The sequence below is a fragment of the Scyliorhinus torazame genome, chromosome 14 (genome assembly GCF_047496885.1).
Source record: "Scyliorhinus torazame isolate Kashiwa2021f chromosome 14, sScyTor2.1, whole genome shotgun sequence".
NCBI classification, from domain to species: Eukaryota; Metazoa; Chordata; class Chondrichthyes; order Carcharhiniformes; family Scyliorhinidae; genus Scyliorhinus; species Scyliorhinus torazame.
In genome coordinates, this window is record NC_092720.1 from 194740307 (window position 1) to 194754994 (window position 14688).

Sequence of the window (14688 nt, forward strand, 5' to 3'; positions counted from 1 at the left end):
ATTCTGGTGACTGGGAAATATGGCCCGATCAAATGGCAAGACATAGCTCGGATGTTCATCTTCTCAAAGGATTTCCATTTTTCAGAAAGGATCTGGAAAACGGCATGTGTGCCTCGCATTAGCACTAGAACAAAAATAGTAAGTTATTATAACTATTGATTACATTGTAAAATCTAAGGCCCATAGCAATATAAATGGAACCTGAATGCTCAAGACTAACGGCCCTCATGTGATTGTTGTTTGGGTGTGAACTGGAAGATATTCACATAATAAAAGTATGCTAGCCTAGAATTTGTTTGAATATCTTTTGCTTCGAAAACCGTGGGAGTACAAAAGCAATTGGTGGTTTCATGGTTTTTCATGGGTAGAACATATGGTGTTCATTTAAATGGATCTGAATTTGAGCAATAAACAATATTTGCACTGTGTTCTTTCGGTTTCATCGTTGCTATGGCATAAAATTCTGAATGAAATTTCTTCAACGGCAACAAATTATTTGACACTATAATGACATTTGATGGCAACAATGCCAAATTGCAGTTTAATTTTTAAATATCCAATGTTCATTTACCTGCATCATTCAAGCGGTCCTTCAATGAATGTATTTCTACAACACAATAGAATAATGCAAACATTGGGACCATTACACCCTTTTTTGTACACTACCGCGCATAATCATGGGATGAACCACTATTTCAGCCCTGTTTGCACGGACACGCTTAAAATTAAGCCAACTCTTTGGGATAGAACGGTTGCCTTCCAGAACTTATATTTGTGCCTGTTATGGCAGAGCGTGGTGACAAAGGCCTCAACTGAGGACCATATCTGAGAAATATTATCTTCTTAATTTCTTTTTTCAAGGAACTGGTGATAATTTCACCCATCTAATAATTGTAACTTTTGTATGTTTTAACGCACGCGATTAATAATATTTAAATTAATTTGTTTCAACGTTTTACACCCGGCATGTTTCAAAGAGAATACACAGGAACTAAGATAACCTTCTGTTAGCTTAATGCTAAATTAAAGAATGCCCTTCATACTGAAGAGACGCATAGTTTGGAAAGGTTTCTCTCTATTTGCAAAATGAATGCCTGGAGCAAACCGTCACTTGGCAGCGGGTCGTACCTGCATAAGTGGATGTTTGATTGTGTGGTTGTCACCAGACATTCAGCAGAGTCGAAATGTAGGCGAGATCCAGGTGGATCGCTGTATCCCCAAATATGTAAGATGTCTAAATTTGCACTCAGTATCATGAATTATTGAGAGTTCTCGAGGAGAGTAATACAGACGATCAACCAATATGACGCAATCCAATGGACGTCTGTCAGAATCAATCAAACACGTGGGTAGCTTAATTTATTGCGAACATTGCTTAATTCCAGAGGAGACAGGCATGTACCCAAATATTCTTTGAAGTAAAACAAGATGCAAAATGTAATCTGCCATTATCTGTTTTCTGTGATGCCTTATACAGTTGAAACCGGCTAATATATATTTGCTAGTAGCATCCAAACATTTCAATTCTTGGCTAATAAATTTGAAAGGGCGCACAGCAGACCGGATATGAGTTATGCAGAACGCAATGTTTGGAATTGGAACTGACATGCATAGAACATACAGAGAAAATAGAAACAGGAGGCGGCCATTCGGCCCATCGAGCCTGCTCAGCCAGTCATTTGATCATGACTGATGATCAAGTTCATTACCCTGATTCCGCCTTCCCCTATCTCGCTTGATCACTTGAGCCCCAAGAGCTATTTCTAATTCCTTATTGAAATTTCCCAAAGTTGTGGCCTCAATTACTTTCTATGGTAGTGAATTCCACAGATTCACCATTCTCTGGGGGAAGAGATTTCTCCTCAGCTCAGTACTAATATGTTGCCTGGTATGGAGGACAGTAGTTTTGAGGAGATGTTGGATCAACTAATTTTGTTCTCACTGGAACAACGGAGGCTGAGCGGCAACCTGAGAGAAGTCTACACAATTGTGAAGGGAGTGGACATAGTGGATATACAGAAGCTTTTTTTTAACCAGGGTCGAAGAGCCAATTGGAGGGGACAAAGGTTTCAGGTGTGAGGGACAAATTTTGAGATGATGTTGGAGGGAAATAATTTAATCAAAAAGTGCTTTGAACTCTCTGCCAAAGGTTGTGTTGGAAGAATGTATCATAGTGACATTTGCGGGGTGTCTTTACAGATCCATGAATAAAATGGGAAAAGAGGCATATTGACCCTGGAAGTGCAGCAACGTTGTGGATGGAGTGGCAGCATGGCCGCCGCAGGCTTGGAGGGTCGTAGTGCCTGTTCCTGCGCTGTACCTTTTTTCTTCATTGTTATTTGTTTATCATTGATACTCACGTTATGACCCTATTTCTGGATTCCGCACCATCAGTAATATTCTTTCTTTTTTTAAATACATTTAGAGTAGCCAATTATTTTTATTTTTCCAATTAAGGGGCAATTTACCGTGGCCAATCCACCTAACCAGCACATCTTTGGGTTGAGGGGGTGAAACCCACGCAGACATGCGGATAATCTGCAAACTCTACACGGAAAGTGACCCAGGGCCGGGATTTGAACCTGGGACCTCAGCGCAGCTAACCACAGCGCCACATGCCGCCCCTGAATCATTTTTTCTTAACCCACCAGGTCAAATACGGTTAGAATTTTGTAAGTTTCTATGAGATCCCCTCTCACTCTTCTAAGTGCCAAATATGTAATCCTAACCGATTTAGCCTCTTCTCATACGACAGTCCCACCGCCCCAGGTATCAGCCTGGTAAACTTTGTTTCACTCTCACTATTGCAAGAACATCCTTCCTCATATGAGAACACAAAACCTGCACACAATATTCGAGGTGTGGCCTCACCAATTCCCGATGCATTTGCAGTAAAACATCTCCATTGCCGCACAGCAATCCTCTTGCTACGAAGGCCAACATACGATTAGCATTCTTTACTGCCTGATGTACTTACTTACAGTGACTGCTGCACGAAGGCATTCGTTCTCGCTGAGTATCCACCTCTCTCAATTTGCTCCCATTCAAATAATAATCTGCATTCCTATTGTTGCTATCGAAGCAGATAATGTCACATGTATGCACATTATACTGCATCTACCATGCATATGTCCACTCACTCAGGCTGTCGAAATCGCGCTGAAGCATCTCTGCATCCTTCTCATAGCTCACCCTCCCATCCAATTTTGAACTTTCTGCAAAATTGGAGATGATATATTTAGACCCCTCCTCCAAATTATTAACACATAATGTGAAGAATTGGGACCCCAGCACAGATCCCTGCGCTGCTCCCCTCGTCACCGCCTGCCAATTAGAAAAAATATCCATTTATTCCAACTTTATGCTTCCTGTTTGCGAACAAACAATCTATCCATCTCAAAATACTACCCACAACCCCATGCGCTTTAACTTTACATGTGAACATATTAAATGTATTGCGTCTATACATGCGATAATAATGACCCAACAGCTTGAAGTCCACTGGAAAAAGCTGCGAAGGTCAATGGAGCTTAGCGTGGTTTCAAAGGTAGCAGAATTGACGTAAAACCTTCAAACGAATGTGTTCCTTGACCTGACTCATTTTGAAGGAGTTGAACAAAAACCCGGAGTTCATTGTCTCGAATCCTATCGTGCAGGAGGCCATTCCGCCCAACGAATCTGCACGCGCCATCTGAAAGTGCACATTACCTAGGCCCTCTCCCCCACCATCCCCATAGCCCCAATGTACCTAACAACGAATTGACTCAGGATACGTAATAGCTAGAACATAATACTGCAAAGAAGAGAAATAATGTGAGAAAGTTGTGCCATGACGGTGAAAGCTGGCTCAGCTGCACAAGGCGGCACAAAGAAGAGTGGATGAGAAGTAAATTCGGAGATATGGTAGGTCGTGGAACAAAAACGTATTTGTAAGGCAGCAAGTTTCAAAGGAAAATTGAGTTTTGCCTCCATGGTGCGAAGCTCATGAGAACAATGCATGAACTTTTCAAACATAATTTATTATGTGTCTGTTGGAGTCGTGTTATTAAAGATAATTTAGACTGGATTATTCAGTTATGTGTCTGCTGAAGCTGTGATGAAGGGGCTAACTTCTCGAGCAGGCTGTGATGTCACACATGGGAGGGATTTGGTAAGTTTATTCTTGTTTCTTTTGAGTCCTGCCTATTCTCTGTTGTTTTTAGTTGGTTTTTTGAAAGTTCTGGTCTGTTTTCTGCCGAAAGGGTGTATATTTCTTAGACTGTCTTCTGAAAGTTTCTCTCCCATTCACTTTGTGAATAAATCTACAAGACACTGAATGTTAACTGCATCAGTAAGTGGCTTTCGACCTGTTTGTGTGGCGTTTCCTGAATTGAAATTACAGAAGTAGCTCGGTGAGTAACCTAAAAGATTTTTATTTACCTTTTTAGAACTCTTTAATTATTAATTGAAAATATATTTTAACCTTGGATATTAATAATGAGGCAAATTATTTGTTAATAGTAACGTTTCGTTTACCATAAAATATCCCTTATTGTCTGTGGAATCACTCGTCGATCGAAGTATTCTTTCCTCACAGTTTGTAAATCGAAACAATTTAGAGGTTTCATATATATTGTGGTCTTGGTTCGGGTACCGGAACAAAAATTGTTTAATGTTGTTGTGATTAAGCCGTATAATGCCCAGGTTGGTATGGGATTATTGCATTTAAAGACAATGGGCAGAACGGTAGCATAAGTGGCCAGTACTGTGGCTTCATAGCGCCAGTGTCCCAGGTACGATTCCCCGCTGGGTCACTGTCTGTGCGGAGGCTGCACGTTCTCCCCGTGTCTGCGTGGGATTCCTCTGCGTACTCCAGTTTCCTCCTACAGTTAAAAGACGTGCAGGTTAGGTGGATTGGTCATGCTAAATTGCCATTGGTGTAAAACAAGGTAAGGTGTTGCTGCGTTACGGGGAGAAGGTGGGCATGTGGGTTTAAGTGGGCCCGTGCAGGCTCGATGGGCCGAATGGCCTCCTTCTGCACTGTATGCTTTATGTTAAGTCCGAGGAACTGCTGATTTTTTCAGTTGTTGAAGTCTGTCAGTTTAAGTAGGAAGGGACAGGAGAAACAAATCTTTCGGTGGCGAAGAATTTCCTGGGTGTAGAAGAGGTCCTTGTTGTGTTTTACAAAGGCTGGTTAAAACAAAGTGTTTAGATTTGGCGAAGTTGACATTTACGTTAGCTGCAGAGGCGAGGAAGTGGTAGAATAATACAGCATCAGCTCGGCATTTAAATTTGCACAGGGCACATCTGAAGCATTGGAATTGGCAACACCACAATTAAAATCAGGCAGCTTGAATTAGAAGAAAGAGAGGAGCAAGGCTATGCCAGAAGCAAATGAAAAAGAGACAGAGGCAATGGAAAGAGGAAAGAGTAAGGAGACATAATTTGTACTTTGCAAAATTGGAATGAAGGAGGGTCAGTTGGAAGGGAAAAGAGAACGTCAACTTCAAACGTTTGAGTTAAAGGCAGAAGTTCAGGAAGGTCCGGACGAAGGAGTAATCCCTCCATCAAAAGCCATGCAGAGATATATTTAAACATATTCAAGCACTGCCAAGGTTTGAGGAGAAATATGTGGGAAACCTTTTTAAATCGAATTTGACAAAGCATCTGAACAATTGAATTGGCCAAGCACCATGTGACAGAGCATAAGACGTGCTTGCATCAATATAAGAGCAGATATTTAGAGACACTGATGCGACGAGAAAAGCCATCTGAAGCGCCTGTGAACGAGTGGCCGAAGGCTACGGCCAGATGTTTAAAAATCTCAGGAAAGAAACTGGTCAGACGTATATAGAATTTGAAAGAATCAAACAAAGCAATTTTGACAGGTTCAGAAGAGAATTAAAAATAAACCTAATGTGTGAAATTCTTTGGGAAACGATGATTTTGGAGGAATTTGAAAATTAACCTCCCACAGTCGTGAGAACTCCATGTGAAAGAGGGAAGAGCGACAATGGCGAGACAGGCAGCATAAATTGCAGGGAATTTTCAATTAGTTCATAAATTAAGATTTGGTGTTCGACATCAATTTCGGTCTATGAAGAATATAAACTGGGAAAATTAGAAATCCCAGAAATGGTCAAGGAAAAGGATATCCAGTTGGTGACACTAAGGAGCGTTTTCCTCACGTTAAAAAGAAACGTATGACACTGGAAGAGAGGTAAGGGAATTTAAATATTTTCATTCTCATAAATTTGGACACAAAAAGCCGTGGAGTTGGTCACTGAAAACGTGTACTGGGAAGAAATGATCGTAGAAACTGGATAAACCAGTGGGGTTTATTAAAGTGGAAAAATAAATCGTGGTTGCAACTGAAGAGGTGCAAAGGAGTGTACAGTCTGTTTAAAGTTGCTTTATCAGCAGGTGGAAATTATTTTTAACGATTTAATTTGGGTAATGTTTACTCGTGTGTACAAGGTGTAGAACGTAAGTGGGTTAAAATATTATGGAATACATGAGCAAGTTAATCTCAAATGGTGAGAGATAAGGAGATATGCAGTTCGGAAAGATTATTGCCAGAAAGTGATGATATGTGAATTAATGGTGAGACGGGTAGTGTGCCACTGCGTAAATTAAGGCTAGAGATTCAGGTGGAAATTGGTGAAGTGGTGGGATGAGTAATAATAACAGTATATATTTCCGGGGTACAAATTTTCTGGGTAACGATATAGATAGATCAGAGTTGGGAATGGTGCCTACTGTCGTAAAAGTCCGTGCAAGGTCAAACAACTGAAGTTTTGCAGGAAGGAAACCCTGGGGTGCTTCAAGCGTTTGTATTAGCAAGATTACAAAACCATAGGTGGAGAAAACAGGAGAGAAAAACCAAGGATTAAAAATATGGAGGCAGATTTAGGTAGCAGAAACATTATTTTATTTCTGATGGAAGAAAAAGAAAAAAGAAAAATGAGGACGATGAAGCGGATTTCGTGAGGTGAAGAAAGGTGGTCGTATTACAGCATCGTGATTCAGAGATAAATCAGTTGTGTTGGAAAGCATATCGGAAAATGGCATACGTGTGTACACTGGCATTTTAGTACATTAGAAGTCATATACTGATGAGGACGTGGAGACGTTTACACATTCAGGCAGAGGACATTTGGGAAGAGGTTCATCAAGTTACATTACTGGCTGTTTATAGGAAGCAGGATTTATGAGTAGGGCGTGGGGTACATTCAGGGATAAGGAAAAATCAAGAGAAAATACGAACATCTTTTTTATTGGCCAAAGGCTGCAGGTAATAAGAAAACATCAAGCCTTAATCACAACAGCGCACTTAGATCCCATTCCAGCCTTTGGGGAACGTTTTCTTAGTGTCCTCATTAATTGTGTGGGACCTCCTTCCTAAAACGAAAATTGGAAATCAGAATTTGTTGACCACAATGGATACATTTACTAGTTTATCGGAGGCCATTTAATAACAAAATATTACAGCTAACAAGGTTGTAGAAAAGTTAACTTTTTTTTGTCGTTATGGATTACCAAAGGAACCCTAATCAGGGCAAAAATTCAGTTTTATGTCGAAATTATTGACAGAGCTTGTGGAAAGATGAGAAGCAAACTAATTTAAATTAAATGCATATCATCGAGAATCGTTGGGAGCGTTAGAAAGATGTAATCAAACTTTAAAACCCATGTTTAAGGAATATTATAGTCAAAATTATACAGGGATTGGGACAAAGAAATTCTGTTTGTATTATATACAATTAGGGTTGCACCGAATGAATCCACTAAATTCAGTCCATTCGAATTTACCTTTTGTCATGAGGTCTGAGGGGCACTTAAGTTACTTAAGAACGAGTTGTTGAGTCAGCGTGCTGAGACTACGCTGTTGAAGCTTGTGCCAAATTTTAAGGAGAAATTACCGAGGGCTGGTGAGTTCGCTCGAAAGAATTGAAAATTGTTAATCATGTGATGAAAAAAGAGGCTGCTCACTGTAAAAAAAATCACAGTTTTGTGCATTGAGAGACAGTATGACTATTTTGTCGGTGGCAGCTGACCCATTAAAAACAGGATTTACGGTGCCTAATCAAATCGAAAGGAAATTGAGTGAGATTAATAATTTGGTACACACGTCAGATCGAAGGAAGCCTCACACACTGTGTCACATTCATATGCTGATGAAGATTTTTAAAAGGAAGCAAAGCAGAATGAGGATCGTCATAACGCAGGGAGAACTGAAATGCCAAGTTAATTCTGAATTTGGCATTTAACAAATTAGATTGGGCAATTAAGACGTAATACGAAATTTGAGTAAAGTACTGAGTTATCTTCCAGAGGAAAATCAGTGTGAGCTGAAAGAGTTATTCCAATCACAGAGAGCCCAAAGTACAGAATGTAATAAAGGCACATAATGATGGAGAGTGGCACGGTGGCACAATAGTTTACACTGCGTCCTCACAATGCCAGGGACGCGGGTTCGATTCCCACTTTGTTTTACTGATCTGCGGAGCTTGCACATTCACCCCGTTTCTGCGTGGGTTTCCTCCTGGCGTACCAGTTCCCTCCTACAGACCTAAATGTGCAGGCTGGGAGGATTGGCCACGTTAAACTGCCCGTAAGTGTTCAGTCAAAGGTTGAAGGAATATTTTGAATATTTGAACGGATTGTTCGATGGACTGCAGACAGCTGGCTTCGTGGTTAACTTGGCTAAATGTGAATTTGCGAAGCTCAATGTTATTCGTACGCCATACAGTTGGATATGGCAGCTGGTACCTGAAATATGAAAAGGAAATCTATTGGAGAGATGCCAGTAAAAGAGGTTGTGACATTTCTTGCATGAATGCTTTCTACTGGAAATCCGTGCCAAATTTTAGCAGTGTGGTTGCTCCACTCACTCAAGCTCTAGAAAAACACGGTAAATTTCATAGGATGTCAGAATGTCAGGACGTATTGGATAACCTGAAAACTGTGAACCAGTGCACCATTTATGGCGACACTGAATTATGCTAATGGCTTTTAGGTGGCAACTGACACGAATGAAATGGACATCGGCGCTGCACTGTTGCAAGGAGACGACGACATGATATATAAGTACCAGTGGAGTATTTATTTTAAGTATTCATCAAAGTATATATTCGACCGTTGAGACCGAGAAACTGAGTTTGATATTGACGGTGCAATATTTTGACATCATGTTGCTAACATCCGAGATAATTGTCTAGACAAACCATAATCAATTGACGCTTCCGGGAAAGATTACACATCGAACTGTAAGTCTATTTAAATGCAGTTTTTTGCTGCAAACATTTGACTTGAAGTTGTACATGTAGCAAGAGGAGAAAACATGATTGCAGATATGTTGTCAAAGCTTGGAGAAGAAGGATGAAACATTCAAAGTTGGAATAAAATCCCCAAATGCACGATACTAATTCTTTACATTTTCGTACTTAAATATAATAAGGTCTGTATATTGCAGAGTAATAGTAGTGTTCAAAGCTGAAAATACTTTGGAAAGATGAAGATATCTTTAACGGAGGGAACTGTGATGAATGTAGGGTAATTATTACTTATACATGTATAATTGAGTGATTATGTGATTAAGGAGGTACCAGCTAGTCAGGCTTTGATATCTTTCATCGGAGCAGGGGCCCTGTTTTGTGGTTTCGTTTTCAGTCTTCCTACTATCTGTTGTTTTCAGTTTTATTTTTGAGAGATCTGCTCCAGTTTTTGAGGAAAGGAGAGGTCTTTCTCACTCTGATTTCTGAAAGCCTCTTTCCCAAGGATTCTGTGAATAAATCTGTAAGCCGCCGAGTGTGAACTTTATTAAAAACTGGCATTTGACCTGTGTCTGCGGAATTTACAGAATTGAAATTTTAGAACTATATGGGTAAGTAAGCTGAAAGGACTTTTGTTATATGTTGTATAACTGTTTAAAGGCTAATTGATAAGTTGTAAGTCCTTGGATGGTAACGGGATAAATGTTGTGCTATTCGGAAACTTTGCTTTAATTTAAAATATGCCTAGTTGTCAGCGATATGACCCATGGAGTGAAGTATCATTTCCTCCCTGTTGACAAATTGAAAATATGTTCTGTTTCGCCCGGTTTCCAAAGAGAAATTGGGGTTTGGGCTGGGTAACATAACAGTCAACACTACAACAGAAGTACTGGCGAGCATCCGCAAAGCCACAATCACAAACTGTGATCGACATTGGTATGAACGCCAGAGGCAGAAAGCGAAGTATGGTTCTAATGTCAGAACTTAGGGAAATAGTTCGGAAATTAGCTGGCAGGGCGTATATCTCTGGAAGAATCTCTTTGTTCCAGCTGCGGTTTAATCAAGCGAGAGCAAAGCAAAACACATTCATGAAACACAGCGAATGTAGGAGAGAAGGCGTGTGTTTTATGGGTAATTTTGATAAATAGGACTAACACACGGCGGATTGGTGGCAACTAATCTGAGGCGGGATTGAATGTCATGTCATTTGCTGGAACTGTTATGGACAGTATAACATTAATTGACAGAAATGTAGCAATCGGGAGGTAACATCATAGAATACCATCAAGATACACAGAATATAGGGCAAGATAGATGGTACGATGATTGGAAATGCAAAATCATTAAATTGGTTCAGAGTAGTGGCGACAAAATGCATCCATATTAATGGACACAGAGTGCTGAATATGATGGGTACGTCGCAGTGTCCAATTCGCATGTCCTAAGACGATGGTGTGTCGAAAACTGGGCTAAAAGGCAAAAATGGGAATCACATTTGACTGCAAATAAATGCCCTGAAATGTAAAAAAAAAAACGAAGAAAACTGTGACGGCTGGCTCCATTGTTTCAGAGATCATCGCATTACTGCAGAAATAAAAGGTATTCCAGATCGCTCAAAACGGTATTTTGGACGAATTGTGGTGGAGCGGGTGGAGGGTTGAGGATTGCTTTGGACCAATAATCGAACTGATCTTGGTAGATTTTAGGTCGCCAACTAAAGACAAAGAGCTGACGGAACAAATGTGCAAGAAAAACACCATGGACCTTTCCTTCTGATCTTCATGTCCAGATCCATTCTTCCCGCCTTGAACCCACGACAGCAACTGAATCCCACTCCGACACCGTTCTATTTACCACGCGCTACCTCCACATCCGTCCCTCCAGCCCGCACCCACAACCGGCTATCTCACTACCCGTGATGTCCAACGTTTATCGCCCATACTGCTAAGCCTTACCTTAAAGACTTAGCTTTCCCCTTCCCCGTCAGTTTTGCTAGTTTACGGCAGCGGGCGCAGTTAAAACTGCATTCACTATAAATACAATCAACGTTGGATGGATAGCTGCGGTGAATGGACCTTGCCACTCTGAGGAGAAATGTCGAAAGAGGCAAGCACGAATACATTTTCTATTAGTAATTGGGTATAGAGTGGAAATCCGATATTCATTGTCAGTCCGTTCCAGCAAACCATCTATTTATTCAAAGAATATTGAACGTGCTGCATGTATCTAATTTATGCATCAAGAATACACACAAACTCAATCATTTGGCATCGAGGTCGTAAATGGTTAGGTTATAACCAGCGAAATGTAGCATAAACAAAACGGTGCGAAGTGCATCCGTAAACCTGCAGAGTATCGCCATTGTACACCATACGCTGGCAATGTTATGCCTAGAAACGTAACGTAAGGATAGCCCACTTCTCGCTCAATGTATGGCTAAAGATTCACACCTTTGCGTTTGAACACGTTGTTCGATATTTCCACGTCTAAAATCCAAAAGCAGTTACGGTTAATGATGGTCACAGTTAACTGTGAATTAGTTTCCTCTTTATACTCACCAAAAAATTTAAAAGAGAAATCGATACCCGTAATTATACCACGAAGCCTGTGAAATGTATTGTCATCTTTGCCAAATTGCAGAACACCAAGTGTTAAGAACAAAGAGAGAATGCAAATCATACATTTCGAAAATGGGAAATAAATTGAGGGCTTCGCAAGGTGCATGTAATTGTTCTTATTGCAACTGCCTACTTTACCGCAGATTAAAAATGCTTCATGCATAGATTTGAAGCAACAATTGAGGACCGAAAGAAGAAATCGTACAAATTACCGGCTGGTCTGTGGAAGAAGAAACAATTTAAAGGAAATAAATATGGATCAGTATTATTTCGGAAAACAGTATTCTTCTGGTACGGAAGGCCAAGGAGGCGTCAGGTAGGCAAACAACTTGGATAGCTCTAAAGAAACAATAGATATAGAGTTACATTGTAAGGTGATTTTGTGCACCAAAATCTGCGGAGGAATTTATGTTTGGACATGGCATTGGCGTGCAATTATAAAGTACTTCTATTATGTAAAAATGTATTTCCATATTTACTTGTTTTTAATGGAATAAGGTATAGATGAGAGAATAAAGGTCCAAGGGTTCCAAGGTGCCAGCAGAATAATTTCCGCAATCAGCAGATGTACAACCCAACGGCACTGGAGTTATGATTCGATGCATTATTCAGCAGAGGTGGGCAAAGAGGATGTTTTGTAACCCATTACGGCGGCAATTGCTCATAGTATAATACATTATAATTGGTTAAATACAAGAACAAGGAGGAATGCAAAATAAAAAGAACTAACTGGGGTTGGAAAAATACATTGGGCGGAAGAACTTAACTGATACTGCCACATTTGGGTCAAACTTGAAAATAAGTATTATTGAAAAAGAGCATGCCTGCCTACGCGGGACAAATGTAAGACCAACAAATCTGGCCTTCCTTGGATGACCAAAGAGGTGGAAAGGAAGATGAAGCAGAAACCGGCAAAAGAAATTTGGTACTGTGACTTAGAAAACACCATGTAATTGTACGTTGATAATAATCAGTTCAGAGTGGCAACAAGAAAGAAAATAAGATAAATGAAGCGAGTATTAGAAGAAACGGACACAATTTGGGATGAAAATTTGTACACATGGTTAATTGGATCGACCGATTATAGAAATGATAAGTAACCATGGCAAGATGTTTGTCATATAAGCGTAGTGGGAGAAGTAACCATTGAAGATAATGTTCCAATCATCAGCGGTGTGATAAAATTATTATAAAATAGCAAAATGTTTTACCTTTGTTTAAAAAGGATATAATAATAATTCAAGCAATTGCTGACCAGTACAATGAACAACATGGAAAAGCTTGAATCCAGTTTATTTCTGGAATAATTTAACAAACAAGTGGAAAATATCCAATAATTAAGGGAAGCCATTATTGATTTACTGAACGGAGAAACGTGTACTGAACTAAACTAAACTTTTTCCGGCGTTTATGTTATGATGCCAAAGAGAGTATTCATCAGAAGAACATGGTAATATGGTATTTTCATGGACTTCCTCTCGCCTTCTAAAAATGTGTTTATTAACAGAATTTATCAGGCATTGCTTGCATTACATATGGAATAAAAGTGAAAGGAATAGAGTAGATTAAAATAGCCTTATTACATAGTATAGGAGTTGAGATGTTATTTTGTCTAATTCGACAAAAGTGCACATAGAGGAGAATCAGCGAGCAACATTAGATCCACTGCTTATTTTATATTCCATTCATTGCGTAGATTTTGAAGAATGCGGCACAATTGTTAATGTTTGAGATAACGCAACATTGGATCGTATTTTGAACTGTGTGGAAGTTAATGATGTGAAAAAGACAACACGGGGCAAGATTAGATTATTCAGCCCATGGAGTCTGCGCCATAATTTAGTACCACATAGCCAGTCAAAAAGTCACATTAATTGCGGATCCCCCCACCCCACCCCGACCTTACATAGAATTTACAGTGCAGAAGGAGACCATTTGGCCCATCGAGACTGCACCGGCTCTTGGAAAGAGCACCTTACACAAGGTCAACACCACCACCCTATCCCCAGTAACCCAGTAACCCCACCCAACACTAAGGGCAATTTTGGACACTAAGGGCAATTTTTCATGGCCAATCCACCTAACCTGCACATCTTTGGACTGTGGGAGGAAACCGGAGCACCCGGAGGAAACCCACGCACACAGGAGGAGGATGTGCAGACTCCGCACACACAGTGACCCAAGCCGGAATCGAACCTGGGACCCTGGAGCTGTGAAGCAATTGTGCTATCCACAATGCTACCGTGCTGCCCTAACATATCACCCTCCAGTCCACCAAGAACGTATCTACCTCTGCCTGAAAAATAGTGAATGGTTCTACTCCACCACCTTTTTTAGACGAAGAGCTTCACTGATCCATGGCCACCTGAGGGGAAAAATCTACCCATTTTCGATTCAAAATGGGCGGCTCCTTATTTTTCAATAGTTAACCCAATTTCTACATTTTCCGACAAGAGGAAACTTACTCTGCTCATTCACCCTCACAAGACCCTACAGAGTCCAGTATGCATTCGTGAATTTACCTCTTCGTCTTCTAAATTGCAGGATTCAAGTCCAGCCTTTTCAAGATTTCCACATAAGATTGCCCAAAATTGCACATATGCGTGGTCGACCTTCTCTGACCTGGCTCTAATGCATTTATATATTTTTCTCAAATAAGGTGAGCAATATTTCACATGGTATGATCTCACTACGGCGCTGCACAACGGCAGAAAATCTTCCCTACATTTTTATTTAATTTCCCTCGCAATAAAACAGGACAGATTATTCGTTTTCAGAATTACTTGCTATACCTTCATACAAGCCTGTCCTGAGGC

At 40.3% G+C, this 14688-nt stretch overlaps 1 protein-coding gene across 1 annotated transcript in view; it reads right to left on the reverse strand.

Moving 5' to 3' along the window:
- Nucleotides 1-14688, reverse strand: part of LOC140390318 (uncharacterized) — a 408192-nt gene that overhangs the window by 365167 nt on the left and 28337 nt on the right. Inside the window, exons 8-9 of the mRNA XM_072475373.1 lie at nt 11705-11740; nt 572-607 (exon numbers count right to left, since the gene is read on the reverse strand). Coding sequence (XP_072331474.1) covers nt 572-607; nt 11705-11740 — 72 coding nt within the window. The remainder of the gene's footprint in view (nt 1-571; nt 608-11704; nt 11741-14688) is intronic.